Raw genomic sequence first — 27,092 nt, 5'->3', positions numbered from 1 at the left:
ACAGGGTGCTACAAATTCGAGTTACGAGTATTGGTATCTTGGCAACCGTAATAGATACGAACATGGTTAAATTGGGGCAAAGTTGCGCTTTGGGTTGTTCACCAAGATGACATCAAAAAAATTTCAAGGATTGCTGAGTTTTTTGAAAAAAAAATTCGAAAATGAATTTTAAATTTTCCTATCGTTACTTTTAGAAAATCAAATTATTACAATTATTAAAAAAAAACAAATTGCACATTCCCGTAGCCACTTTATTAAGGCTATCTGATAGTATTTTTAAATTTTCAAATTAGCTGATAATTTGTGAGAGTCCAACTTAATTTCTTTAAATACGGACCTGTATTTTTTATTACATGTTTTGAAAGAACTCAATCTCCTGAGTACAATGAGGTGCCACACTTAATACATATATTTATTTTTGTTTTGGACATTTGAACACAATTTATTTAAACTAATTTCAAATCCGGCTGTTTTTTTGAATGTTTAACCTGTTCATGGTTACAATATTCGTTAGCTTTAAAACCTAACAATGACGTGGCGTAAAACATGACATACGGAAAATTAAATGCTCAATAAAATAATAAAAATAATATAAAATAAATTATATAAATATAAAATAATACAATCAAATCGTTTCCCCGGAAGATGAATTGGAAATGGTAGGTAGATCTTCTGAAGATATCAAAATATTCACTTTTTTATTTTTAATTTTTATAAATTATACTTCCTAACACTTTTAGAAGAATTATTATATAAACTTTTTAGTATTCTCGCTATTTAAACCCATGTATTTGTATATATACCGATTGTTTACGATATTTTCCGATGGTGGCAGCACCGGCGGAGAATGCACTAAGCCTATTGACTACAATATACAAAGTGGCACGATATATTTTGTCAGAATTTAAAATCAAAACTTAATGTTAATTTTATATTATTATTACACAAAGTGAGTCTTACTTGGTCTATAAATAATTGTATATGTCCAAAATTCGATATGCATCAAAAAAATAAATTATTGTTTTAAAAGAGATCATTTTTTATTTTTTATTTATTTTTTCACTTCCATAAGTCTTCTTCTTCGCAAGTAAAGATTAAGTCCTGTGTTTTTTTCAAGGGTTCCCTAGGAACAGATAGCATGATGAAGAACAGCTTTCATACTATCTTATAGGTGGTCGTCCAGACGGATGCGGTAGATTGTTTCTCAGCAATTTTTGCTAACCAGTCATTTGGCATTCTGTCCACATGGACTCTCTAGTCCCTTCCCTTGTTTCTTACCCATCTTTCTACATCCTATATTTTAAATGTTTCTCTTATTTCTTTACTTCTTTTCCGATCCTATAGTCTGGTTCACATGTACCATTTTTAGTAAAATTTTTCAGTCAAATTCTCCGAAAATTACGAATGTGGTGTCTTTCGATTCATATTGTCACCTAGAAAGTTTTAGGAAAAGTCCGAAAAGGCGGTGAAAAAAATTACTAAAGTTATTTACAATTAAGTGAAAAAAAGTGGGGGTGAAAAAAAAGTAATATAAATATTTGAGCTACAGTTCCGGGAGCTGGATCTTTTTTTAGAAAATTTCTTCTTCGTTTTGATTGTTTTTTCAAATTTCGAAAATCTTCAAATCTTCAATCATGAAGATCGCTGTCATTTTATACGTAAAATTATATGGAAAATGTCATCGATCGTCATTTCCAAGCCAACTGGACGCCATTTTTTTCGATCATACCGTATCTCCCCTAAATGTTTCAGTGACATCACTTATTCTACACTCTGATTACAGATCGCGAGCTTGCATATCTTTTAGGCTCTTTAGATACTGTAAGGGATTTTTTTTACGGATATTTGCATTAGCAACTTATATAGAAGCTTTTGTAAGCTATCTTCGTCTTCAGATATGATTACTGCACCGTGAGCATAGCATATTATTTTTCTTTTTTATCTCCCAGTTGATATCCTCTCCCAGCTTGCTTTACTTCATTTATGATTTCTTTCATTATGATGTTAAACTGGGCTTCAGCAGGACTGGGCTTAAACTAACTCCTTTTCTGATTCCAGTTGTCACAGGTGTTTTTCTGCCTTAGTTTATTGGCCGCTTTTACATAGGTACCTATGTATAGTTCTCGGTATTTAGCTCTTCGATTACTTTATTATTTTCGAGTGAATTCTCCTTTTTTACGGTAGGGTTATGACATCAGTTAATTGGACTCTATTAAATGCCTGGATAAGATCAATGAGGCACATAAAAGCTGTCTTATATATTAAAACCTATGGCTTGTCGGTTATTTGGCGAATGATAAATATGGCATCTATTGCAAACCTGTTATTTCTAAATCCTTGCTGTTCTTCACAATTTCTGGTTGACATTACACTTCTTCTGCTAAAATTTTAGTAAACAGTTTTTGTACAGCACTCGCCAAGCTGATACCTCGACAATTTCGTGGATCTGGTTTTGCTCCTTTTTAAAAAATTGGTATTGAGATGCTTTTTTTAATTGGTATATTCTTGTCTGTAAGTATATTGTTAAAGAGAATGTGTAATTCAGCTATAGACCTACGGCGGAGAAGCAAATAAGTCACGTCATCGGGTACAAAAGGTTCGAGTTTTTTGGATGAAAGTACTTTATATGTATATCCTAAAACCGACCGTCTGCCGGGACCCAGCGGTCAACTTCACAAATGACAACTTGTCAAAAAGGCCAAAATCTGATTTTAGTCACGTTATTAGTACATGTATCAAAATTGTACAGTGTGTAAGGTAAGATAGATATATATCTATTTTGGCCGGCAGACGCCGATATTCGGTCGCGTATGCCGAGCAGACGCCCGCCGCGACGCCTAAAATTTGACGTAAGTCACGTCATGTGGTACAAAGGCAAATTTGGGCTTAAATAAAAGGTATTTATGTATAGAATACGAAAATATTTTTTAAAATTCTGCAGACGGTCAACAACAAACTGCAGACGCTTTAGAAAATTTATAATTTGGTATTATATTAACATGATACAATGATACAATTTTTGATACAATTTTTTTTTGACAAACTGAGTAATTCTGGCGAGGTTACAAGGATAAAGAACACTTAAGGTTTGTTCTCACAATTGTAAGAAACATATTTCCAACAGATAATCATGCGCAATAGGGTAAAACGCGTTCGCACAGAAATGTTTGATTGGTTTCCAACCAACAGTACGCTGTTCGCACAGAAAATTCTGATTGTTAGCTGACAGTCAGACCTGTTCGCGGATCTTTTGCAAGTAAAGTATCCGGCGCATGCGTATTGCGACCCGACGTCATTAATTGGTAAACTTAACCTACAAAACGTGTGTTGTTTTTGTTTAGTGTTTTATTCTTCAAAAAGTAAAGAAAAGAAATGAGCGATTTAAAATCTTCCGAAGAATCTGAGGCGTCCGAATTTTCGGATACGGACACAGACCTAGAAGAGCTGATGGAGGAACGGGTCAGGCCCAAGAATCAGAATTACAAAACATTAAAACATTAAAAAGAACAAAACCAAAAACATTAAAACATTAAAAAGAACAAAACCAAAAACATTAAAAGATGTCTTTTGCTAATTCCCTGTTCGTTTTCTTCTTTATTCGGTATTACGTAGGAGTTAAAATTAGTGGTATTATTAGATCAAAAAAGAAGAGTAGGGGATTCGCTGTTCACACAGACAGTTTGAAACATGTTTGAAATCGACAAGAAACTGCATTATTTGAGACCTGCGCATTAACACCGGTTTGGAAGAAGTCACAAACATGTTGGGAACACGCTGTGAGAACAAACCTTTAATAACCACAAAATGACACCATAATCATCAAAAAAACATACCTACAATAAAACAGGTACAAACCTTTGTAACATATAGAAGCTCAGGTAGCTATTAAGTAGTGAATAATTTTTGTCATAAAATATAAATTCAAACTATATGGCATAGGTACATCTCTAAACCTAATCGAAATACCTAAATCTAATCAAATAACACGTAAAATAAAAAATATAACCTAAAGATATAAACAGGTACCAAGTTGAACAACCAAATAGAAACATTTAGCATTTAAAAATATATGGCATCGGTACATTCCTAAACCTAATTGAAACACCTAAATCTAATAAAAAAAACACTTAAGGTTAAAAATTAAACGTAAAAATATAAACAGGTACCAAGTTGAACAACCAAATAGGAACTTTTAGCAATTAAAAATAAAAAACACACAAAATACGTAAACTATAATTATTGAGAATCTACTTATTTAAGAGTCTATAGGGGTGCTTCAAACTATAACGATACAAATCATGTATTAAAAAGTATAAAAATAATTTCTATTGCTCATTGCTCATCATCAGAAGAATCATGGTATATATCTTCCTTTTCATCGTCGATATTCTGGACAGTATCTGGCAAAATTATATCATTTAGTAAAGCAGGGACTTTAGGACCGCCAAACCAAATCGGCGAAACTTATTATTTAAGTCCAACCATTCTTCATAGGATCATAAAATTTTGGTTCCGTTTCGGTTGCGTTGTTCCATATTGCATAAATTTGATTCATTCTCTTAACTTTAAATAATAATACGTTTTTGCACGGTGGCAACATCGTACTATCAAAATTTTTGAGATTTTGGAAAGGACTTTGATTTGGTTTGGTGACTGTAAAAAATATCGAACCGAGCGTCATTAATATTGGACAAACTTTGTTTTTCGTAGATTTCACAGATAAACCTTTCCACAGATTCAATTTGCTCTTTGGAAATGGTCGCATTACAGCCAAATGTACCAAATACTTGTTGTAATTTCTGGTCCTTCTTAAGTATACCGAACGGTTTTAGCTTCCCTTTTCTGGAAAAGAAAGCGGTAGAGTCACATCCTGTAAGAGAATGAATCTGGGCCCAAATTTGTTAAAAATTGCATGTAGGTCAACAAATCTACATATATTTTTAGATGCAACTCCAGCTTCCATCCATACATTTACATTTTTGCCAATTTTATGTAGATTTCCTAGGAGAATTATAAGTATGTCAGCGTCAGCGCCACGAACTACCACATTAGTATTTTCAGCAATTTTTGATAAATGATACCTATATTATTCGGCTGTCAGCTTCTTCATGAAAACACTTAAAGTTATCAATAATTTCCCTTTGCATATGCCCTTCGACGACAGTAAATTTGTAACATTCGTCATTGTAATTGGCATATATAACTTTATTACCTACTTATAATTTCAACGAACATATCATTTTGCCAAAAATCGTACAAAAATTTGATCAAGGACTGTTTAAAATTATCGTTTCGCATTGCTTTCATAAAATCTGATGGGCATTGTTGTTCAGAACCCTGAATTAGGAATTGCGTACTTCTTTCATATAAATTTGCTCTTTTATCGCGCTCGATATCTTTTATGGATGGTTTTATAAACTTATCAAACACTATGTGAATTTCATTACCATTGTGTTGGCAATTTTTTTAATATATGTGCAGCTAATTTGCCAAATGTTTCTGGCGTTTCTCCTAGTAAATAAAGCAAATAAAACCCGTCATTTATAGTACAGTCAATATGACTCGGTGGAGTGGCAGTTACCTCTCTTTCAAGAGATGTGAAAAGCTTTCAGGAGCTTTGAAAAGACTATATTTGTCCGTTTCATTAATTCTACCATCTATGTGACACAGTGAAAGTGGAAATGGTGTTAATGGTAAAGATAGGATAGTTGGAAGATCTATTTTATTCTCTAAAGATAACGCTAATATTCGACTAACTAAATTGTGCTCAAACCGAACTTCAATAACATTTCCATTTTCTTTCTTCAATTTTACCTTATTTTCTGAAGCAAACGTAAATATTTCCTGTCGCTTGATGGTAGCTTCAAATCTTTGTGAATGCAATGAACATTCATGAATAAAGCTGTCTCTCCCATTGTCTCCGATAGATGATATGTTTAGTAAATAATCTTTATTTTTTTCAGTAGCGGATTTTCCTGTAGATATATTAAATAAATTGTCTATAAAAATTCATCTCTCCAAAAAAATCCTTTATGGGTATTTCGCCACTGAACTGCAAGAAAAATCTACAAAATAAAATAGTTATTTTTTGTAAACATGTCTGCGTTAAACCTAAACGGACACTGCTTGTCAGTCAAATTGTCTATATCAATTGACTGATTTTAAAGCAAGGTTGTCCTTCCTAACTACATGTGACAGGCAACCATTACTTGTATCTTCCGATTTCTTAATGTTTAAATAATCTAACAGGTGTGAAATTAACGAGGTTAAATTTACTATTGTCGAAGGGCATATGCAAAAGGAAATTATTGATACCTAAGTATTTCCTAGGAAATCTACATAAAATTAACAAAAATGTAAATGTATGGATGGAAGCTGGAGTTGCATCTAAAAATACATGTAGATTTGTTGACGTACATGCAATTTTTAACAAATTATAAAGGGGCCAGGATGTGCAAATCTTTACCGGCCTTTGCAATGAGCTCTTACAGGATGTGACTATACCGCTTCCTTTTCTAGAAGAGAGAAGCTAAAACCGGTTGGTATACTTAAGAAGTACCTGAAATTACAAAAAGTATTTGGTACATTTGGCTGTAATGCGACCATTTCCAAAGAGCAAATTGAATCCGTGGAAAGGTTTATCTGTGCAATCTACGGAAAACAAAGTTTGTCCAATATTAATGACGCTCGGTTCGATATTTTTTACAGTCCCCAAACCAAATCAAAGTCCTTTCCAAAAATTTCAAAAATTTTGATAGTACGATGTTGCCACCATGCAAAAACGTATTATTATTTAAAGTTAAGAGTATGAATCAAATTTATGCAATATGGAACAACGCAACCCAAACGGAACCTACATTTTATAATCTTATGAAGAATAGTTGGACTTTAAATAATAATAAGTTTTCGCCGATTTGGTTTGACGGTCCTAAAGTCCCTGCTTGCCTAAATTATATAATTTTGCCAGATACTGTCCAGAATATCGACGATGAAAACGAAGATATATACCATGATTCTTCTGATGATGAGCAATGAGCAATAGAAATTATTTTTATACTTTTTAATACATGATTTGTATAGTTATAGTTTGAAGCATCCCTAGACTCTTAAATAAGTGGGTTGTCAATAATTATAGTTTACGTATTTTGTGTGTTTTTTATTTTTAATTGCTAAAAGTTCCTATTTGGTTTTTCAACTTGGTACCTGTTTATATTTTTACGTTTAATTTTTAACTTTACGTGTTTTTTTATTAGATTTAGGTGTTTCAATTAGGTTTAGGAATGTACCGATCCCATATATTTTTAAATGCTAAATGTTTCTATTTGGTTGTTCAACTTGGTACCTGTTTATATCTTTAGGTTATAGTTTTTATTTTACGTGTTGTTTGATTAGATTTAGGTGTTTCGATTAGGTTTAGAGATGTACCCATGCCATATAGTTTGAGTTTATATTTTATGACAAGAAGTATTGGCTATCTAATAGCTACCTGAGCTTCTACATGTTACAAAGTTTTGTATCTGTTTTATTGTAGGTATGTTTTTTTGATGATTATGTTTTCATTTTGTTGTTATTAAGTGTTCGTTTATCCTTGTAATCTCGCCAGAATGACTTATTTTGTTAATAAATTTTTGTATCAAAAATTGTATCATTGTATCATGTTAATATAATACCAAGTTATAAATTTTCTAAAGCGTCTGCAGTTTGTTGTTGACCGTCTGCAGAATTTTAAAAAATATTTCCGTATTCTGTACATAAATACCTTTCATTTAAGACCAAATTTGCCTTTGTACCACATGACGTGACCTACGTCAAATTTTAAGCGTCGCGGCGGGCGTCTGCTCGACATACGCGACCGAATATCGGCGTCTGCCGGCCAAAATAGATATATATCTATCTTACCTTACACACTGTACAATTTTGATACATGTACTAATAACGTGACTAAAATCAGATTTTGGCCTTTTTGACAAGTTGTCATTTGTGAAGTTGACCGCTGGGTCCCGGCAGACGGCCGGTTTTAGGATATACATATAAAGTACTTTCATCCAAAAAACTCGAATCTTTTGTACCCGATGACGTGACTTATTTGCTTCTCAGCTGTAGGTCTACTAGTAATGTATCACCCCCATATTTGATCATTCCGTCATTCCTTTATTTCATCTATGCCTAAAGCTTGTCTATTTTTTTAATTTTGCTGCCATTTTCTGTATTTTCTCCTTAAGATTGGTCCAAATTTGGGGTCAGTTAACATTTTCGCTATGTATTTGCTGTGTTGATGCCTTAGTTTCTGATGAGTTATAAAGTTTTTCGAAATATATTTTCCATTCTTGGGACATAATTTTTGTTTATAACACTTCCAATTGAAAAAAAACATGTATTGCCACATTATCGAAATATTATATTTTTAATTGATTTTGTTAAATAGAAAATTTTCAACATTTTTTATCACGAAAAACCCGTTGTAGACGTATGTGTGAAATATGTGGGGTCGATGGTATACAGAGTGTCCCAGACTGAGCATGCATTAGAAGTTTCTAGGAAACTACAATATCTAGCTCGGAGATTTTTTGCACAAAAACGATTTATTTTAGGTATAGGAACATGTATTGTTAAAAAGTAACGAATTGAAAAACCTTTTCATTAGTGAAATAAAAAAGTGGGTGTCCATTTGAACAAAATGATTTATGATAATTTTTTAATCGCTCAATTCCATGACAGCTACCGCGATTATTAATGACATTTGAACAATTTAATTTTTGAAATAGATAGCCACATGTTTTCTCTTTATGTCACAGTGGCTGTAGTAATCATTAACATTTACTTTTAGGCTATACAAAATTTTTTGACAAGTAGTTTTTTTCGTCCAAAGATTTTAATTTTTTTTTCTCAAAAACGGTTAATGTTTGGTATAGAGTGTTTGATATCAAAGTTCATAAAATTTTACAGAAAATTTAAGTATGTAATAAAAAATGGGGGTACTCATTTAAAATAAGAGAGTTGCTGTCAACTTCCGGTATTTCTGGAGGTAACGCCATAAAAGATATATTTCGGCGTGTATAGAAAAATATTTTTGTTGTCTCGTGCGCAAACTACTTCGATGATCTCAAATCAATTTTCGATCATGAAAGTCATACCAGACGATCTAAAAATTTTATGATGAAGTAAAATTTGATAGTTAAAAATATTTTTTTTTGCTTTAAACAATTAACTTTCGGTTTTCGGTTTTCAATAAGAATAGTCATTATAGAAAAATCTCTTGAGCATAAAAGTTTTTAACCACGCTGTATTTTATCTAAAACATTGCATTATTTCTATTTTATTACTAATGAATTCATCATATCAATAATTCAAAATATAAAACATCCAGATTCAGAACGCATGGTTTATTTTATAAATATATTTTCTTATGCCACTTTAATAAAATTTTATTTATCCTCTTCCCTCCGCTTATTTTATATCATATAAACACAGAAATAATGGATAAGATCTTAATTGAATTTATATTTTCATAGAATACTTTGATTAGTTGGAATGATTAGTTATCGTACTCATTTGAATTTAGAATTCCGAAAAATTGTTAAAACAACATTTTAACAAATTATATATAATGAAAATTTAAAGAAATATATTTTGAGTATATATATATATATATATATATATATATATATATAGAAAGAATTTATTGGGCAAGTCCACAGAAAGATTAGTCATGATACATGACTAAAACATGACTACCCGTAGACACTCAGTGTTTCTGCCTTCCGGCTTCATCAATACGGGAGGAATCAGCAACGATGAACTAGCGATCCTGAAAAAAGAGAAAGAAAAGGAGAAGCAAACGAGGCACAAAGGCGCCATTTGCAGCTGGTCCGGCAGTAGCTTACAATTTGAAGCGTTACTACCGAAACCGCCGCGGAGGCGTTCCTATGTTTTAGTCATGTATCATGACTAATCTTTCTGTGGACTTGCCCAATAAATTCTTTCTTCGTTTTTTTATAGTTTCCACGATAACTTCCTTTGTTTATTGTTTTCTCTGGGCCAGGGTGATAGCGGCGAGGTGTGTTGGAACGCCTCCGCGGCGGTTTCGGTAGTAACGCTTCAAATTGTAAGCTACTGCCGGACCAGCTGCAAATGGCGCCTTTGTGCCTCGTTTGCTTCTCCTTTTCTTTCTCTTTTTGGATCGCTAGTTCATCGTTGCTGATTCCTCCCGTATTGATGAAGCCGGAAGGCAGAAACACTGAGTGTCTACGGGTAGTCATGTTTTAGTCATGTATCATGACTAATCTTTCTGTGGACTTGCCCAATAAATTTCTTTCTTCGTTTTTTTATAGTTTCCACGATAACTTCCTTGTTTATTGTTTTCTCTGGGCCAGGGTGATAGCGGCGAGGTGTGTTGGAACGCCTCCGCGGCGGTTTCGGTAGTAACGCTTCAAATTGTAAGCTACTGCCGGACCAGCTGCAAATGGCGCCTTTGTGCCTCGTTTGCTTCTCCTTTTCTTTCTCTTTTTTCAGGATCGCTAGTTCATCGTTGCTGATTCCTCCCGTATTGATGAAGCCGGAAGGCAGAAACACTGAGTGTCTACGGGTAGTCATGTTTTAGTCATGTATCATGACTAATCTTTCTGTGGACTTGCCCAATAAATTTCTTTCTTCGTTTTTTATAGTTTCCACGATAACTCCCTTTGTTTATATATATATATATATATATATATATATATATATATATATATATATATATATATATATATATATATATATATATATATATATATATATATATATATATATATATATATATATATATATATATATATATATATATATATATATATAGCAGAAAGTAGTCTCGACTGACTAGTGAGAAAGAAAATCTGGGATTTAGTGGGGTTGCAGTCGGAAGGGTTTGACAAAGAATTAATACGCTTTGACAATTAACAAAGTGTATTGTCATTCCCTTCCGACTGCAACCCCATCCCATAATTTTATATATATATATATATATATATATATATATATATATATATATATATATATATATATATATATATATATATATATATATATATATATATATATATATATATACAAGTTGCTTCAAAAAATTGTAGCAGATATAATATTTTTTTTAATATCTCGCTTTGGTTTTACTTTTGTATTCTGCTTCTTTTGTTTTCTTAAAACTAACTTTTTTAGATGTTCGTGAAACTGCGAAAGACTTTTGGGGTGTGTTATTCTTGAAGTTGAAATACTAATAATTACCTAGTACACGACAGAAAAATGTATGAATTTACAAACCCAATTTTATTTTACTTTTCGACCCAGACTAAAATTCCTAAATAAGTTCTTTTAGAGAGCGCTTTTTTCTTGGAAGGTAAATGGACCTATAATTGGTAAACAAGAAAAAAATATATTTGAGAGATGCTACTAGGACTTATTCAAAATAAACTAATACATTTTGACATTAAATTATTTTATTACCTAGTTATAGAAAAAGACACACAATCAAGTTGTGATAAATATAATTTTCTTTTATATTCGGACTTCTTGAATAACATTTTTTAGATTCCGCTTTTTTTTGGAAGGTAAAATACCCATAACTGGTAGACAAGAAAAAAGTATATTTGACTATGAGTGTATAATATTTATGATACTATGAGTGTTGAAAATAAATTTACACATTTTGACTACTTCAAATTGATTTCCCACTTCCCAATAAGCGGCTAGCGAGCAATTTTTCGATTCGTGATTAATATATCTTTTACAACACTCATTATGTAAAATAGTATTCTTTAATATTTTATCGATTTATTTTATTCTATTTATAACAAATAATGATAAACATATTCTACTAAAAAGATTTATTACATACCATTTGGAGAATATACCCTCAGATTGATTGGAATATTTGAAATTCCTTTGTTTCCTCCAGTTACCCTATTTGTTTCAGCTTCAATTTCTCTTCGAACTTTGTCAAAGTCACTATATTTTTCTCCTTTATTATGTAGAAACTCTGCATATTCTAAAATTAGAAAAAGGAATATTATAATGCCATTCGATCGAAAAAAAAAACGACGTCAAAGACGGCTGGGGAATGGCTATCAATAAATTTGGCGAGATCAAGCCCTAAACATCATTTACTTGGCCCGTACTTGGCGCTTACTGCCTTTGGGATTAGGTAGATTATCATTTTTTTTTATATTGGGTAAAAATGATTTTTAAATGGTGTAGTTTAAAATTCGAGAAAAAATATTTTTTTTAGAAATAGATTTGTATGCCTGGAAACATTCTATTCTATTTTAACCTTTCTACAGGATGAGTTTCCTACGATGTTCTCTCTGGGTATCTTGGAAACTACTGGAGATAGAGGGTCGGTTAAATGAGGAAAGAATTGCAGTTTTGTGGGGTCATAAATATGCGCCTTTAAGATTTTTGAAAAAGTTCATGGCTTACTAGATATTTCGAAAAAATAAACAAATTATGGCTATTTTAAAAATTTTCCCTAATTCCATTATAATCTATTTTAGACAAAAAGTTTTCAGATAAAAGTTATAGATAATCATAACCCTAATGAGTCTTTGTTCTCCGATTTTTTCTAAAGCCTATCATTTTTGATATATGACACAGACATATGTTTTTTTCAAATGGAAACCATAGTTGGCCATGACTTCATAAAAAGCGCCATTTTATAAAACTTTTCAACCTAACCTAACCAACTATAATATGTTTTTTTTTTCACAAAATTACTGACTTACAGCCAATTCTTATCTTCCTTGACTAATTTCATTTAGTTGGCATGGTGTTCTTATTTTGTTATGATTTATAACTTATAAAAAGACAAAATATATTACTAAACGGCTCTTTACAATTATTTACATTACACAAACTAAAACTTAAAAAAATAATATCACTACATACACCTTAAGTTATTTTAGAAAATGTTCAAAAAATCCGCCATTGTTTTGAGTACATAAATGCACCTTTTTAAAACTGAATTTCTAGCTATTCTCACAGAACGACCGATCGACTTAATTAAACTTCTCCTGTACCGCCTCTTCGAGTGCCGCTCGTAATTCATAAGTTCTTTTGTAAACCTTGTTGTTAACCATACCGCATAAAAAAGACCTAAAAGGGATAACAACATGTCTTCTAAAACCGTTCTCTAAAAAACGTAAGTAACGTTCGCCGGTCAACATATTCTCGAAACTCTATGGCCAAGAAAAGTTGAACTAATAATTCTACTTACACGCTTTATTTCATTTCAAAAATTCATAATTACAATTTTTGTTTACTTTAATTTACTACACTAAGTTTGGATGTGACAATTTCACATTTCTGAGAGCAGCGACGATTGAACTTGTTTCCATGGCTAACTAAGTGAAATTAGTCATGAAAGATAAGAATTGGATATAACTCAGTAATTTTGTGAAAAAAGCATATTAATTACAGTTGAGGGTTGGAACCTTTGGTGTTAAACAGCAAAATAAAAACACTAAATCACCACAATACACCAAAACACTTTTACTTTTACACTGGACGCGCGTTTCGCTAACCATGTTAGCATCATCAGCAGATGATTATAAAATAAAGTACAATCTACAAGTTGAGCGTTTATATACTCGCTCAGTGGGCACCGAGTGGGCGTGGCAAATTTTTATTTCAGTTTATAATCATCTGCTGATGATGCTAACATGGTTAGCGAAACGCGCGTCCAGTGTAAAAGTAAAAGTGTTTTGGTGTATTGTGGTGATTTAGTGTTTTTAAAAAGCATATTATAGCTTATTTCGCTCAAAAACTTAAAAAATTGCACTTTTTATGAAGTCATGGCCAACTATGGTTTCCATTTAAAAAAAAACATGTTTGTGTCATATGTCAAAAATGACAGGCTTTAGAAAAAATCGGAGAACACAGACTCATTAGGGTAGTGATTATCTACAACGTTTATCTGAAATTTTTTTGTCTATAATAGATTATAATGGAATTAGGAACCATTTTTAAAATAGCCAAAATTTGTTTTTGTTTCGAAATATCTAGTAAGCCATGAATTTTTTCAAAAATCTGAAAGGCGCATATTTATGACCCTACAAAACTGCAATTCTTTCCCCCATTTAACCGACTCTCTATCTCCAGTAGTTTCCGAGATACCCATAGAGAACATCGTAGGAAACTCACCCTGTATAAGTTTAACGCCAGTAATAAATAACGTCTAGAGATTGACTTCGTCAAAATTATCATCGATTGCCAGTCCACATTGCCAGTTTGACGCCTTTTTTTGCGATCACTTTCGATCACTATACTGCTATATTGATAACTGTTTTAAAAAAATACTAAATAGTAAATGATAAGTGCTAGTATTCGATTTTTTTTTTAATTTTAATCTCAATAATAATGTAGATTTAATACATATAATATGTATATTAACGATTATAAAGATAAGAATATATTATTATTTCAATACTACAGTACTTAAATATTTACCATATTTAGAATGAATCAGTTGCAAAATTAATGGTCTTCGTGTCACAATTCCAGTTCCCCGTGGTAAAAAATCTCTGAAACAAAAAACAAATTCATCATCACGAAATAATATAATAAGTCAAGTATACCTAAACAACAACAAGTTGATACACATTACACGCAAAACAAGTGTGTTAAACCGTAAAAAATATGCTGAGATTTTACACCCTTAGTTTCAGCTTCATATACCGATCAGATATACACATATGTTCAAAATGTCACTAAAAATAATAATGAGTAATTTGAATCGAATGGCGGCAGTGGAAAGAGAACCTTAATACATACAGGATAGAATAAAGACGGCACAGGTTAAAGGAGCACTAATTATTATTGTGTACCCTTATGAAAAAGACAGGTATCCTATTATGATACCGTACGTCCAAAATGGCGTCCAGTTGGTTCGGAAATGACGATCGATGACATTCCCTATATAATTTTACGTATGAAATGACAGTGATCTTCATATCATAGCCATCGCTGACACCGTTTTTTCTTTCATCATATTATACTTTTGATGTCCTCGGTGTTTTTGGAAGTCGAAATTATATGGAAACTCATATTAAATTGCAGAATTAATTAGTATTCTTGACGAAATGGCGAAGGAGATTTTTAAAATGTGATAAATCCAAATAAATCGCAAAATAGAGAGAAAATTTAACAGATTTCCCTATGTTTCAGTATAGTTTCAGTACTTAAAAAGATTTGCGTTTATTTGAATTTGCAGTATGCTTTCGGTAGAGGCGCATCTGTAATTTTGTTTTTAAAATTTAGAAATAAAACAATCTCGAGTAGAACCACGAAAACACTGTTGGGCACTAGTGGGATATCAAAACCTAAATTATTGAATAACACGGGTTATTCAAAAATTGTCTTTAAATAATCGACAACTCAAAGGTTTAAAGAAACCATCGTTTTTAAAAATTAAACACCTAAATGTTGTTTCTGTTCCTTGTTTTGTTTATTTTATTCTATTAAATGCAACATTATTACAAAAAAACCATAGACGCAAACTTTGTTTTTTATTTTAAATTATTTACATTTAGGTGAATAATAAAATACACGACGCAAGGCAAAAATTCAGGCGAAAACCCAATAGATGCGTTCAGATTGGTTTGCAAGCAACTGTTGTAAATAAATGCCACTTTTGTGGAGAAGTTGAGAAAGTTTGAAAACATTTACAAGCATAATAATAACGTTTGGAATCGTTATTGCTAACATCTCTTTGGTGTGTACGCGTGTACGCGCCTTCAGATCGAAACAATATTTTCCAATTTCATAATACAGGAGTTCGAAACAAGATTTTAAATAACACACGGTATATTGACAGTGAATATTTACAATAAAATATTCTTTTTAGTAATGGAAAATAAATTCTAAATTCTGTTTAAAATTAAAAAAATTTTATATAATTTTATAATTTTTTTCAAAATTATATAAAAAAGTAATGTAATACCTTTTTTTACACTAATATTAAAAGATTTTAAGAATTTTGTCAACATTTTGTTACTTTACATTTTATATGTATACACCTGCATAAACCGCTGACTTTGGCAACATTATATTAAAAATGTATGCATCCGATGGTGAAAGAAATTTGCATGACCAATATTTTCTCTACTGGCAAGCTTAAACTTGACTATATACATAATGTAAGGTGAGTTGTAAATTCTAGACGAAACTTTCAACATTTTCGAAGATGAAATATTATGAAAAATGTATGGGGTTATTATTTATCTTATATATAATTAATGGTAGGGCCGAAAATAAAATAAAAAATGTTTCTCTTGAAAAAAGTATGGTTATTTCGCCACAGCTTTTAAGAAACTGAACTAAAAAGTTGCCACGTTTGGACTTTTCTATTTTCTTTACTACATCGCCTTTTAACGACGCGACTGTAGTTGATATACTGTTACTTACCCCTCTTTACTTGTCTAGATCTTATAAGTGAGAGAGAGACAATTTTATTATATTAATATTTAACCCAGCGCTAGACTTTATGCGCTGTGGAATATACTTGCTTGTATATTGAGCGCATTGACAGGGCCATTCGTAGGTACAACGAAAATCAGTACCGAAAGCCAGAAATGCCGACCGACACTGGTATACGATCTAAGTAAATATAAATAAAATAGCTCCCGTATATAGCGTTTAACGCCTTGGGAGTAGCAAGGTACAGCTTGCAATACTAGAGCCGTTCGGTATACAAGGAAGGTAATGTGCATTACGCTTCGACCACCTATTATTACTTCAGGATTATGAATCCCAGGTACTCATTTAAGGCTGAGTCGACCTAGGTACCCAAACTATTTTTATTTTATTAAAAATAGTCGGCTGATGAAATGCCGGCTGTACGATTGGAACCCACAATCTTTGAATGGTAGACGTGAGCTGTACCTCTACGCCACCGGGCACCATATCTAAGTTAATATCTATAAGTAAATATCAAAATATCAGAAAAATTAATGAAAAAATTATACATAAAATTATTTTTAAATAAATTAGGTTTGGAACTGCGCTATCTTTTACAATTGACAACTTAAGTCCACTTCAAATGGGTGATATAACTACAAAATAGTAATTTAACGGAAAATAGTGGGAAAATAGCATTTCGAATCTAGAAAGATATTGAAATATATAGAAAATACTCATAGAGAACAAATGACAACAATTATCAAATCGATTGGTCTCAATTATGCCAGATCATTTGGTCAATCAGTCATCCATATCATACGATTGGTAAAAAACTCTCTCTTCGCTTTACTGTTTAGGCGGTAAGAAATTCGTCGAGTCACTCTGGTCAACTAGCTTAAAATAAATGTGAAAAGTAGACTTTTTACAATGGTGTCAATTACTCGTATTTAACTTACTTTGATTTTAATTCTAATAATACTGTTGCGGACCCGTGTGGACTCGACCTAATCTAACTATATGTCCCGCCCTCAGATGACCTTAACATCGCATTAAAGAATAGACACCGTTATGATTCATTCGTTCGTCAAGAAGCGAGTCCCACTGGAATGGACTAGTACATACGAGAACATTCGAAAACCTACTCTACGCACCTAACGATCTATGGACTATTCTAGAGTTCTTTACCTGTCGGTATAAAAGCCGGCGGCTGTGGCCTACAGGGGGCAGTTATAAATATACCAGTGCAGTTGACGCGCTAAAATGCAAAATAAATTCTTAGTTATAAATCGTTTGTAAATAGTTCTATAAGTCTTTTATCGTTATTGTTTTTGTTAATTAGTGTTAAATAAATAGTGTTTAAATAAATTGTGACTTTCTATCCACACGCAACCGACGAAAAACGTAACAATTGGTGTCAAGTGTGGCGTGTGTGATAGACTAGAAAAATAAAAAGACTAACGATGGCTCCAAAAAAATTGAAAGACCTGAAAGTGTCGGAATTAAAATGCATACTGGAAGAGAGGGAATGCGAGACAGATGGAAAGAAAAGCATTTTGCAAGCCAGACTGAGAGACGTTTTGATTGAGGAGGTGAGGATCCTGACACATTTTGCTTTGAGTTGGAAGGTGACCTTGACTCGTGCCTACAAAAATTAGAAGACAGTTTGAATGACAAAATTACAGAAAATTCCCGGGAATTGCAAGACAATTTAAACGGCAATTTGAATAGTAAAATAATTAACTTAGAAGACAGTTTGAAAGATAAGATTATGGAAAATTCCCAGGATTTAATTAATATTTTAGAAGATAAGATCGCAGAAAATTCTAAAGACATACAGGCCAGCTTTAATAATAAAATACTTAATTTAGAAGAATAGATAACAGAAAATTCCAGGGAATTAGAAGAAAAGATAACAGATACACAAGACAAAATAACAGAGATTGAGGAAGATGTAAATAGAAAAATCGAAATTTTAAGAGAAGAAATAGCGAAGTCAAATTCACCAAAATGTCAAGAAACATCGGAGGGACCGAAACTAGTCGAAAATAGGTATACCTCAAAATCAGTTATGAAACCTCCGCAGTTTGACGGAAAAACCGCTTGGGCCAACTACTTTTGCCAATTTGAAGCCGCTGCGAGAGCAAACGGCTGGACAATCGCTGAAAAAGCTACCGCTTTGACTATCGCACTGCGGGGAGATGCGACTGATATCCTGCAGACACTGTCACCATCGGAACAGGGAGATTATCAGCAATTGGTACGACATTTAGAAATGAGGTACGGCCAAGCTCATTTGGAACATGTCTATCATTCCCAGCTAAAAAATCGCATTCAAAAGTCAAATGAGTCTCTGCAGGAGTTTGAAGCCGACGTAGCCCGCCTCGTTCGCCTTGCGTACCCTGCTACGCCAGAGGATGTTATGGAGCGGTTGGCAGTACAGGCATTCTCCGACGGCTTACGTGACAACGAGACAAGACAAGCACTTCTCCTAGCCCACCCAACGCACTTGGTGGATGCTTTAGCACGTACCCTAGAATTTGAGGCCGCGAAACAAAGTTCTCTGTCTTTAGGAAGAGTACGGGCCATCGACGAATGTTCCGACGAATCCGTGGAAGGGATTGTTCGGAAGGTAATGGACCAGTACATGGGCAAGAAGGGACCGATTCGTTGCTGGAACTGCGGACAGGTGGGACACGTGCGAAGCCGTTGTAAGGAGAAGAACGAAGAACCGGCTTCGTCGATGTCGGAAAACTACTAAGGGTCGAAATGAAGGGGCACACGTCGACCTGTACCCAACATGCCCCAACGAAAACTGTTCAAGTCGCCTCACTACAACACAAATTCAACAGCATTTTTGTGGATGGTTTTGTAGATGGAGAGTTCCGGACCATGCTGTTGGATACAGGTGCGACGAAAACTATCATCAGACCGGACATTCTTAAAACATCGAAGAAGGTTAAAACAACACAATGGCGACTACGTACTGCTACGGGGGGCTCCGCTGCTGTCCATGGAGAAGTAAACCTTAATTTTGTTATTGGGAGCACCAGTTTTGAACATCCAGTGTTAGTAGCAGACATCGAAGATGAACTTATTCTCGGAATGGACATCATGACCACTAGAGGTTTTGAGCTAAACCTCAAACAAGGAATTTTGAAAATAAATGAAGAAGAAGTGGTTCTGCATCGAAAATGTGAGGAGACGCTTCGCGTGGTGGTAGCAGAAGATGTTTCGATCCCTGAGCGCTGTGAGATATTTTTGGATGGTTGCCTAGAAGGTAAAATGAATAATGGGAGTATTATTCTGTTGGAGCCAAGGAACCATGACAGCGAAATAGGACGAGGGATCGCTGTTGGAAAAGCCCTGCTACGAGCGAAGAAAACTGTACCGGTGAGAGTAATGAACACGAATTATTATTCTGTATCCTTGAAGAAGGGAACCCTCTTAGGGTACTGTTGTTCGGTCTCCTCAGTCGTTCGAAGCGTGGAAGCCTCCAAAGTTTCGACTTCAAAAATTCCGGACAAAATGGTGAAGGAGTTAGTAAACGTTAAAGGATTATCTCCCGAAAATAGAAGAAAATTGAGAAACCTGATAATCAAGTATCAAGATGTGTTTGATAAAGGAGAAGCAGGACAGAGAGGTCGTACCAATTTAGTACAACACAAAATTGATACCGGAGATGCACGACCAATCAAACAAAATCCGAGAAGACTTCCGCTCGCCAAACGTGAAGAAGCTGATAAAATCCTTCGAGAAATGAAAGAAGAGGGTGTCATCGAACCATCTAACAGCCCGTGGACATCGCCGGTAGTACTAGTAAAGAAGAAAGACGGTACCACCAGGTTCTGTGTTGATTATCGGCAGCTCAATAATGTTACCAAGAAGGATAGTTATCCCCTGCCGAGGATAGACGATACTCTAGACACGCTGGCGGGGTCAACGATATTCTCTACGTTAGATCTGAAGAGTGGATATTGGCAAGTCGACATGGCGCCGAAAGACAGAGAGAAGACAGCGTTCTCGGTGGGCTCCGGACTGTGGCAATTTACCGTCATGCCTTTTGGATTGTGCAACGCGCCAGCTACCTTTGAGAGACTAATGGAGTCTGTGTTAAAGGGACTATCCTGGACTACCTGTTTAGTGTACCTGGATGACATCATAGTGGTTGGGAAATCCTTTGACGATCATCTGAAGAATTTGGAAGAAGTTTTCAAGCGACTAGGGAGCTCTGGTTTGAAACTTAGCCCCAAAAAATGTCATCTGTGTCAAGAAAAGGTACACTACTTGGGACATGTAGTCTCCTCCCAAGGAGTTACGGTAGATCCACAGAAGACCAAGACAGTGGAAGAGTGGCCAATACCTAAAGATAAACATGAACTACGAAGCTTTTTGGGACTATGCACATACTATCGCCGCTATGTACAGGGTTTCGCCACCATCGCAAAACCATTGACCAGACTTACCGAAGGCGAGAGGCGTTTCTCTTGGGACTCAGATTCTGACGAGGCATTCCGAAAATTGAAGAAGGCCCTGATTAGTGCGCCCATACTTAGCTACCCTCTTGGCAACGGAAACTTTATATTGGATACCGACGCTAGCAATATTGCGTTAGGCGCTGTTCTGTCTCAGATCCAGGATGGTCAAGAAAAAGTCATTGGTTATTTTAGTAAGACCTTGTCAAAACCGGAAAGGAACTACTGTGTAACCAGACGAGAATTACTAGCAGTAGTTAAAGCAGTGGAACACTTCTACAAGTATCTCTATGGAAGAAAGTTCTTGTTAAGAACAGACCATGCTGCTTTGAAATGGCTGTTGCAGTTTAAGAATCCTGAAGGGCAGGTAGGTAGATGGATTGAACGATTACAAGAATTTGACTTCGACACAGAACATCGAGCTGGGGCAATCCATGGGAATGCCGACGCACTTTCCAGAAGACCTTGCACTAAGGACTGTAAGCATTGTTCCCGAGCAGAAGAGAAAGAAGTGAAACTCCTAAGAACAACTGTGGTTAATGATAGTTGGCAACCCGAAGATCTTGCAAATGCCCAAACCAGTGACCCAGAATTAGGTTTAGTAATTAACTGGAAAAACACAGGCCAAAAACCAACGTGGGAAGAAGTTTGCAGATATTCGCCGAACGTAAAGTCGTACTGGGCTCAGTGGAATTCCTTGGTAATAGATAACGGACTACTTCGTCGTGTGATCGAGAGACCGGAGGGACAAGAAGAGAGAAGGCAGATCGTCATTCCAAAGAAGAGGATCCCAGAAGTCTTGGAGGAAGTTCACAATGGAACCAGCGGTGGACATCTTGGTGTTACCAAGATACTTGGCAAGCTGCGTGAACGGTTCTACTGGGTGAACTGCAAAGAAGATGCGAGGGCCTGGTGTAAGAAATGTGACATTTGCGCAGCCATCAATGGGCCACAAAAGCGTGGTAAAGCCCCTATGCGCCAGTACAATGTTGGCAGTCCCTTCGAACGAATAGCGATCGACGTGGCTGGTCCTTTCCCGGAGACGAACGATGGCAAAAAATACATTGTGGTAGTAATGGATTACTTCAGCAAATGGGCCTACGCGTTGCCAAATCAAGAAGCGTCCACGATTGCTGATGCCCTTGTTAAAGAATGGATCTGCAGGTTTGGTGTTCCCATGGAGCTTCATTCAGATCAGGGAAGAAACTTTGAGTCCAATCTGTTCCAAGGCGTCTGTGAAGTCCTGAACATCCGCAAGACCAGGACGACTGCTCTACATCCACAATCCGATGGGATGGTTGAACGCATGAACAGAACTATCAACCGTTATCTGGCCAAAGTAGTCTCTGACCACCAAAGAGACTGGGACAAATTTCTTCACCTGTTCCTGTTGGCCTACCGTTCATCCGTCCAAGAATCTACAGGGCAAACTCCAGCCAGCATCGTTATGGGACGGGAAGTGCGCCTACCCTGTGATCTGAAATTTGGTTGCCGACCGGGAGAAGAAGTCGCCGGAGAAGATTATGTCCACACACTACGTCAAAGGATGGACGACATTCATCAGAGAGTCCGCCTAAATATTCAAAGTGCTAGTGACCGAATGAAGGAACACTACGACATTCAAGCTGAGCATGGAGGATACCAACCAGGGAAGTTGGTGTGGCTATATAACCCGCAGAGACGTCGTGGGTTATCTCCGAAGCTACAATCCTCGTGGGAAGGGCCATACGAAGTCATGGATAGAATTAATGACGTCGTATACCGTATCAGAAAATTGCCAAAAGGAAAACCGAGGGTAGTCCATTTCAACCGTTTGAGCCCCTACCAAGGCGAAATAGAAGATCGTGCTGGGACCGTGAGAACCTGCAGCTTTGATCCCCCTGATTCGGAGATGTCCTTTGACGATTTCATGGCCCGATACAACAGCAGTGAGAAGGCTCGCTATGGTGTAACCAAAGAAGATCAACGAGACCTCTTTTCCGTGCCTCCTGATTATTCGCTCGCTCATTGTGTGGCTCGAGATTTGCGGATGTCCAGAGGAATCGCTGCGACGTTCAATGAGAAGTTTGGGCGTGTCGGAGAACTACGCCGACAGGATCCAGAGGTTGGAAGCGTCTTGAGGCTAACCGACAATGCACATGGTCAAGCAAGGCACATCTTCTACCTGGTCACCAAGGAATGGTCCCCGAGTAAGCCGACTTATCTCAATCTATGGAAGACCCTGATTGAACTGAGAGAAGCCCTGCTAAACAACAACATTGCACGATTAGCCATTCCGAAGCTGGCGTGTGGACTCGATGGTTTGAGTTGGCGTACAATCCGGAACATGATTGAAGTCTTGTTCAGATTTACGGGAATCGAGATCCTCGTTTGCTGCTACAACCCAAAGCTGAGATCGGGAGAGAAAACTGTAGACTGCTATTTCTACCAGACTTCGCAATGTACCAGGGGTCAGCTTTGCAAATACCTTCATTCACCGTGTACATCTCGGGACGAGCATGTGCCTAAGAAAGGGGCAATGTTGCGGACCCGTGTGGACTCGATCTAACCTAACTAGATGTCCCGCCCTCAGATGACCTTAACATCGCATTAAAGAATAGACACCATAATGATTCATTCGTTCGAGAAGAATCGAGTCCCACTGGAATGGACTAGTACATACGAGAACATTCGAAAACCTTCTCTACGCACCTAACGATCTATGGACTATTCTAGAGTTCTTTACCTGTCGGTATAAAAGCCGGCGGCTTTGGCCTACAGGGGGCAGTTATAAATATACCAGTGCAGTTGACGCGCTAAAATTCAAAATAAATTCTTAGTTATAAATCGTTTGTAAATAGTTCTATAAGTCTTTTATCGTTATTGTTTTTGTTAATTAGTGTTAAATAAATAGTGTTTAAATAAATTGTGACTTTCTATCCACACGGAACCGACGAAAAACGTAACAATACGTTTGAAGAGGAGTAACTATTTTTACTTCCTCTAGGAGATGCTAGACCTTGTCGTTGGTGGGAAAGCTCTTAGTCAGATGCTAGGGGGATTCCCCTTTGACACTTTGGTTGGGTCTAATCAACATCTTATTACCTTGTTCCTGGCTGTAGTGTCGTGGCCAGAGAATTGCACCAAGACCGTATAATGATGCCAGACCCTGTCCGTCATACCAAGCACTCTCTGCAGTCTGTGGTCATATATCCGAGGCCTTAAAGGGTGTGTGTGTGTGGGGGGGGGGTCTTACCTTAACCATCCGGACCAAAAGGAGACAACCTCACCAAAAACCTAAATCCTATGATGACGGGACCAGGTCAAAGGAATGCGCGACTAGATAGAAGACTCTACTGGTCTCAACTTTGGGGCACCAGGGGGCAACCCATTGTATTCTCGTCACCCATACCTTTACATGCGCGGCTCTGTAGAAGTGGATCGACTCAACCTTGCGGTATAATTGACCTCAAATCCAAGGCAATAGAGCAAAAAAAAACACCGATATCAGGTCTAAGGAGAGACCAAGTTAAAGAGGTGGAGAAAATGAAGACAGATCCTCCAGCCTCCACCTCACGGGTATATCAGCCGGAGAGAAGCTCCTCGACTGTGAAGGTCACAGAGAAACCCCAATCATGGAAGAGTATATACCCTCGTAGGAGGTAGATGTCCACTTCTCAGAGGATGAAAATCTGTTGTCAGAGGAAGATGGGAAATACCCAGTCCCCCTACATTAGAAAGATTCATGACGAGTTATATACTGTATGATGAGCTATAACTCAAGCAAGGGGGACACAATAGATCTTTAAGGTCGCTGTGATTACCCCCCTCTTACTCATTCTACATTCTACAACCATTTTTAGCAAAATTTTTGGTATATTCTTTCATATACATTACTAGCGTGTACCAGCGACTTCGTTCGCGTCGAATTAATCATTTGTAATGATGAAGATAAAGCAAAGCAAGAACTTCCATTAACATACAAACTAGATATAATTTTCTCACATTTATGTCAGCATGAGAAAAAACAATATGGCGATTTTATTATATAACTTTGTAATATATGAGGGGTAGTTTCATCTCGTTGGAACTTGACTTTCGAAAAATCCGTTTGACAAAAATAAGCTTTTTACGTCAAGCAGTTTAAGCAGAATCGTGGTTAAGAAATTACCTTACCTCTTGGAATTTGAGATTCGAGAAACCCCTCCTTATCGAACCTCTACACCCCACAGTCAATCCGTTTGCCAAAAATCAGCTTTAAACGTCAAGCAGTTTTTAGCAGAATCGTGATTACTCAATGGTCATATTTTATGAAACACCCTGTATAAATTTATAGAAAATCTTAAGATATGTAAAACAACAAAATAAAATATTTATTAAGAGACAACAACAAAATAAAATATTTATTAAGAGTTTAATAGTTTTTCCGAAAAACTCACCGGTTTTTAAATAAAAAATATTTTAATATTTGAGGGATAGTTTCACCCCCTTAGAATTCGAGTTTCGAAAAATCCCTTCTTATCGATCCTCTACACCCTAAAGTCAATCTGTTTTCCACAAATCAGCTTTTTACGTCAAGCGCTTTAAGCAGGATCGTGATTAATCAATGACCAGATTTTTCGAAACACCCTGTATACATTTTTAAAAAATCTTAAAATATGTAAAAAACAAAATAAAATATACGTGTTTAAGCGTTTTTTCGGAAACTTGACCGTTTTTTAAATAAAAAATATTGTAATATTTGAGGGGTGGTTTCACCCTCTTGGAACTGGAATTTCGAAAAATCCCTTCTTATCAAACCTCTACACCCTAGAATCAACCTGTATACCAAAATTGAGCTTCTTACGTTTAGTGGTTTGAGCAGGATCGTGATTAATCAGTATGTCAGTCACTTAAGGATTTTATATATTTGATGATATTAGTATAGATTTACTTGGCAGTATGCTGGGTTCCCGTTCCAGTCTTACAGCTTTAATAAAAACCGACTTCATCTACAATTACAACACAATGTTTTTTTCATTGTCAAATATTGGCAGTCAAAACGCTCCCAGATTGAATAATATTACGTTGAAAAGAGCTATAAGACAGCAATAGTAACCAACCGTAGTAAACGCAATGATACTGGTTTCTTTAACAAAGGTATTCTCTGACTGATCACCAAATCGGGTAATAATTCGGCATTTCACTCTGAATTCGGTATTTGATGGGCAGATTGGGCAGAGTGCTGAAATAATAAAATGTGAGTTTTCCTGACTACAAAGGCAAAGCTATTCGAAAACTGATCCGCAATATATAGTCAACTTTTCTGAAGTGGAAAAAAATAAGTAATAAGTAATTTAAGAGAAGTAAATTGAAAATGCAACAGTTTAGGTATCAATTGCAAAATATATATTCGAAGAAAAAAAACTGATTTTACTTTCAACTAACAAGATATTTAAGAAAATACAGATACTTTTATATTAAAAAAGCATAATAAAAAATTCAATATCAAAAGAAGAAATAATTAAAACAAGTAAAAGTAAATTAATTTTTACTTTCATAAAACAATAACAAGTAAACTTGGCCCAGTTTTAGATTAGTCATAATCTTATCTTAACAATTATACTAATTAGATTAGGCGTTAAAAGGAATAAAGTAAAGTACAATATCTCAAGTGGCATTATTAGTAAGATTAAAAATTGAATTTTTATTTTACCAAATTGTACTATAGCCTGATTTATTTTTCTTTTAGAAACTCCGACGTTTAAGTGTAGTATAGGGTTGAATATTTTTCCTTTCTTTCAAAGCGATCAACCCGAAAAAGGTTTAGGGTCTAGCAAATATTGTTCGTAATCCTAAAAACATTTTTCACCACTTTTTTTTCCAAAGAATATTTATGATCCTCAATAGCAAATAGAAAGGCAAGCTAGACACGAATAATGAATGAACAAATATTAAATGGGTAGGTACTATGTAAACAAATAGATTATTACCAAATATTGTTTTGTTTTAATGTTCCTCATATGTATAAAGTCAATTTATAAGCAAGGATATAATTTCAATGAGTGATTCACAGAATTATTCCATTCCCTATTTTAAGCCAGTAGTATATAAAATGCTCGAACTATGCTAATTATTAACAAAGTGATGTAATTATTTGTGTCGATAATAAATAAAGAGTAGTTTCATTATAAAGACTTCGTAAGTTGACCCTCAGATGTAATTTAGTGAAAAAGA

At 35.1% G+C, this 27,092-nt stretch overlaps 1 protein-coding gene across 3 annotated transcripts in view; it reads right to left on the bottom strand.

The window, feature by feature from the left end:
* Window positions 1–27,092, bottom strand: part of LOC115891351 (dynamin-like) — a 93,572-nt gene that overhangs the window by 60,593 nt on the left and 5,887 nt on the right. For all 3 annotated transcript variants that reach the window (XM_030911801.1, XM_030911802.1, XM_030911800.1), the window contains exons 2-3: window positions 14,476–14,549; window positions 11,870–12,019 (exon numbers count right to left, since the gene is read on the bottom strand). In XM_030911801.1, coding sequence (XP_030767661.1) covers window positions 11,870–12,019; window positions 14,476–14,549 — 224 coding nt within the window. The remainder of the gene's footprint in view (window positions 1–11,869; window positions 12,020–14,475; window positions 14,550–27,092) is intronic.

Source organism: Sitophilus oryzae, unplaced genomic scaffold (assembly GCF_002938485.1).
Source record: "Sitophilus oryzae breed Bouriz unplaced genomic scaffold, Soryzae_2.0 scaffold_1179_pilon_pilon, whole genome shotgun sequence".
Classification (NCBI taxonomy): Eukaryota; Metazoa; Arthropoda; class Insecta; order Coleoptera; family Curculionidae; genus Sitophilus; species Sitophilus oryzae.
This window is presented reverse-complemented; position numbering and strand designations above follow the sequence as displayed.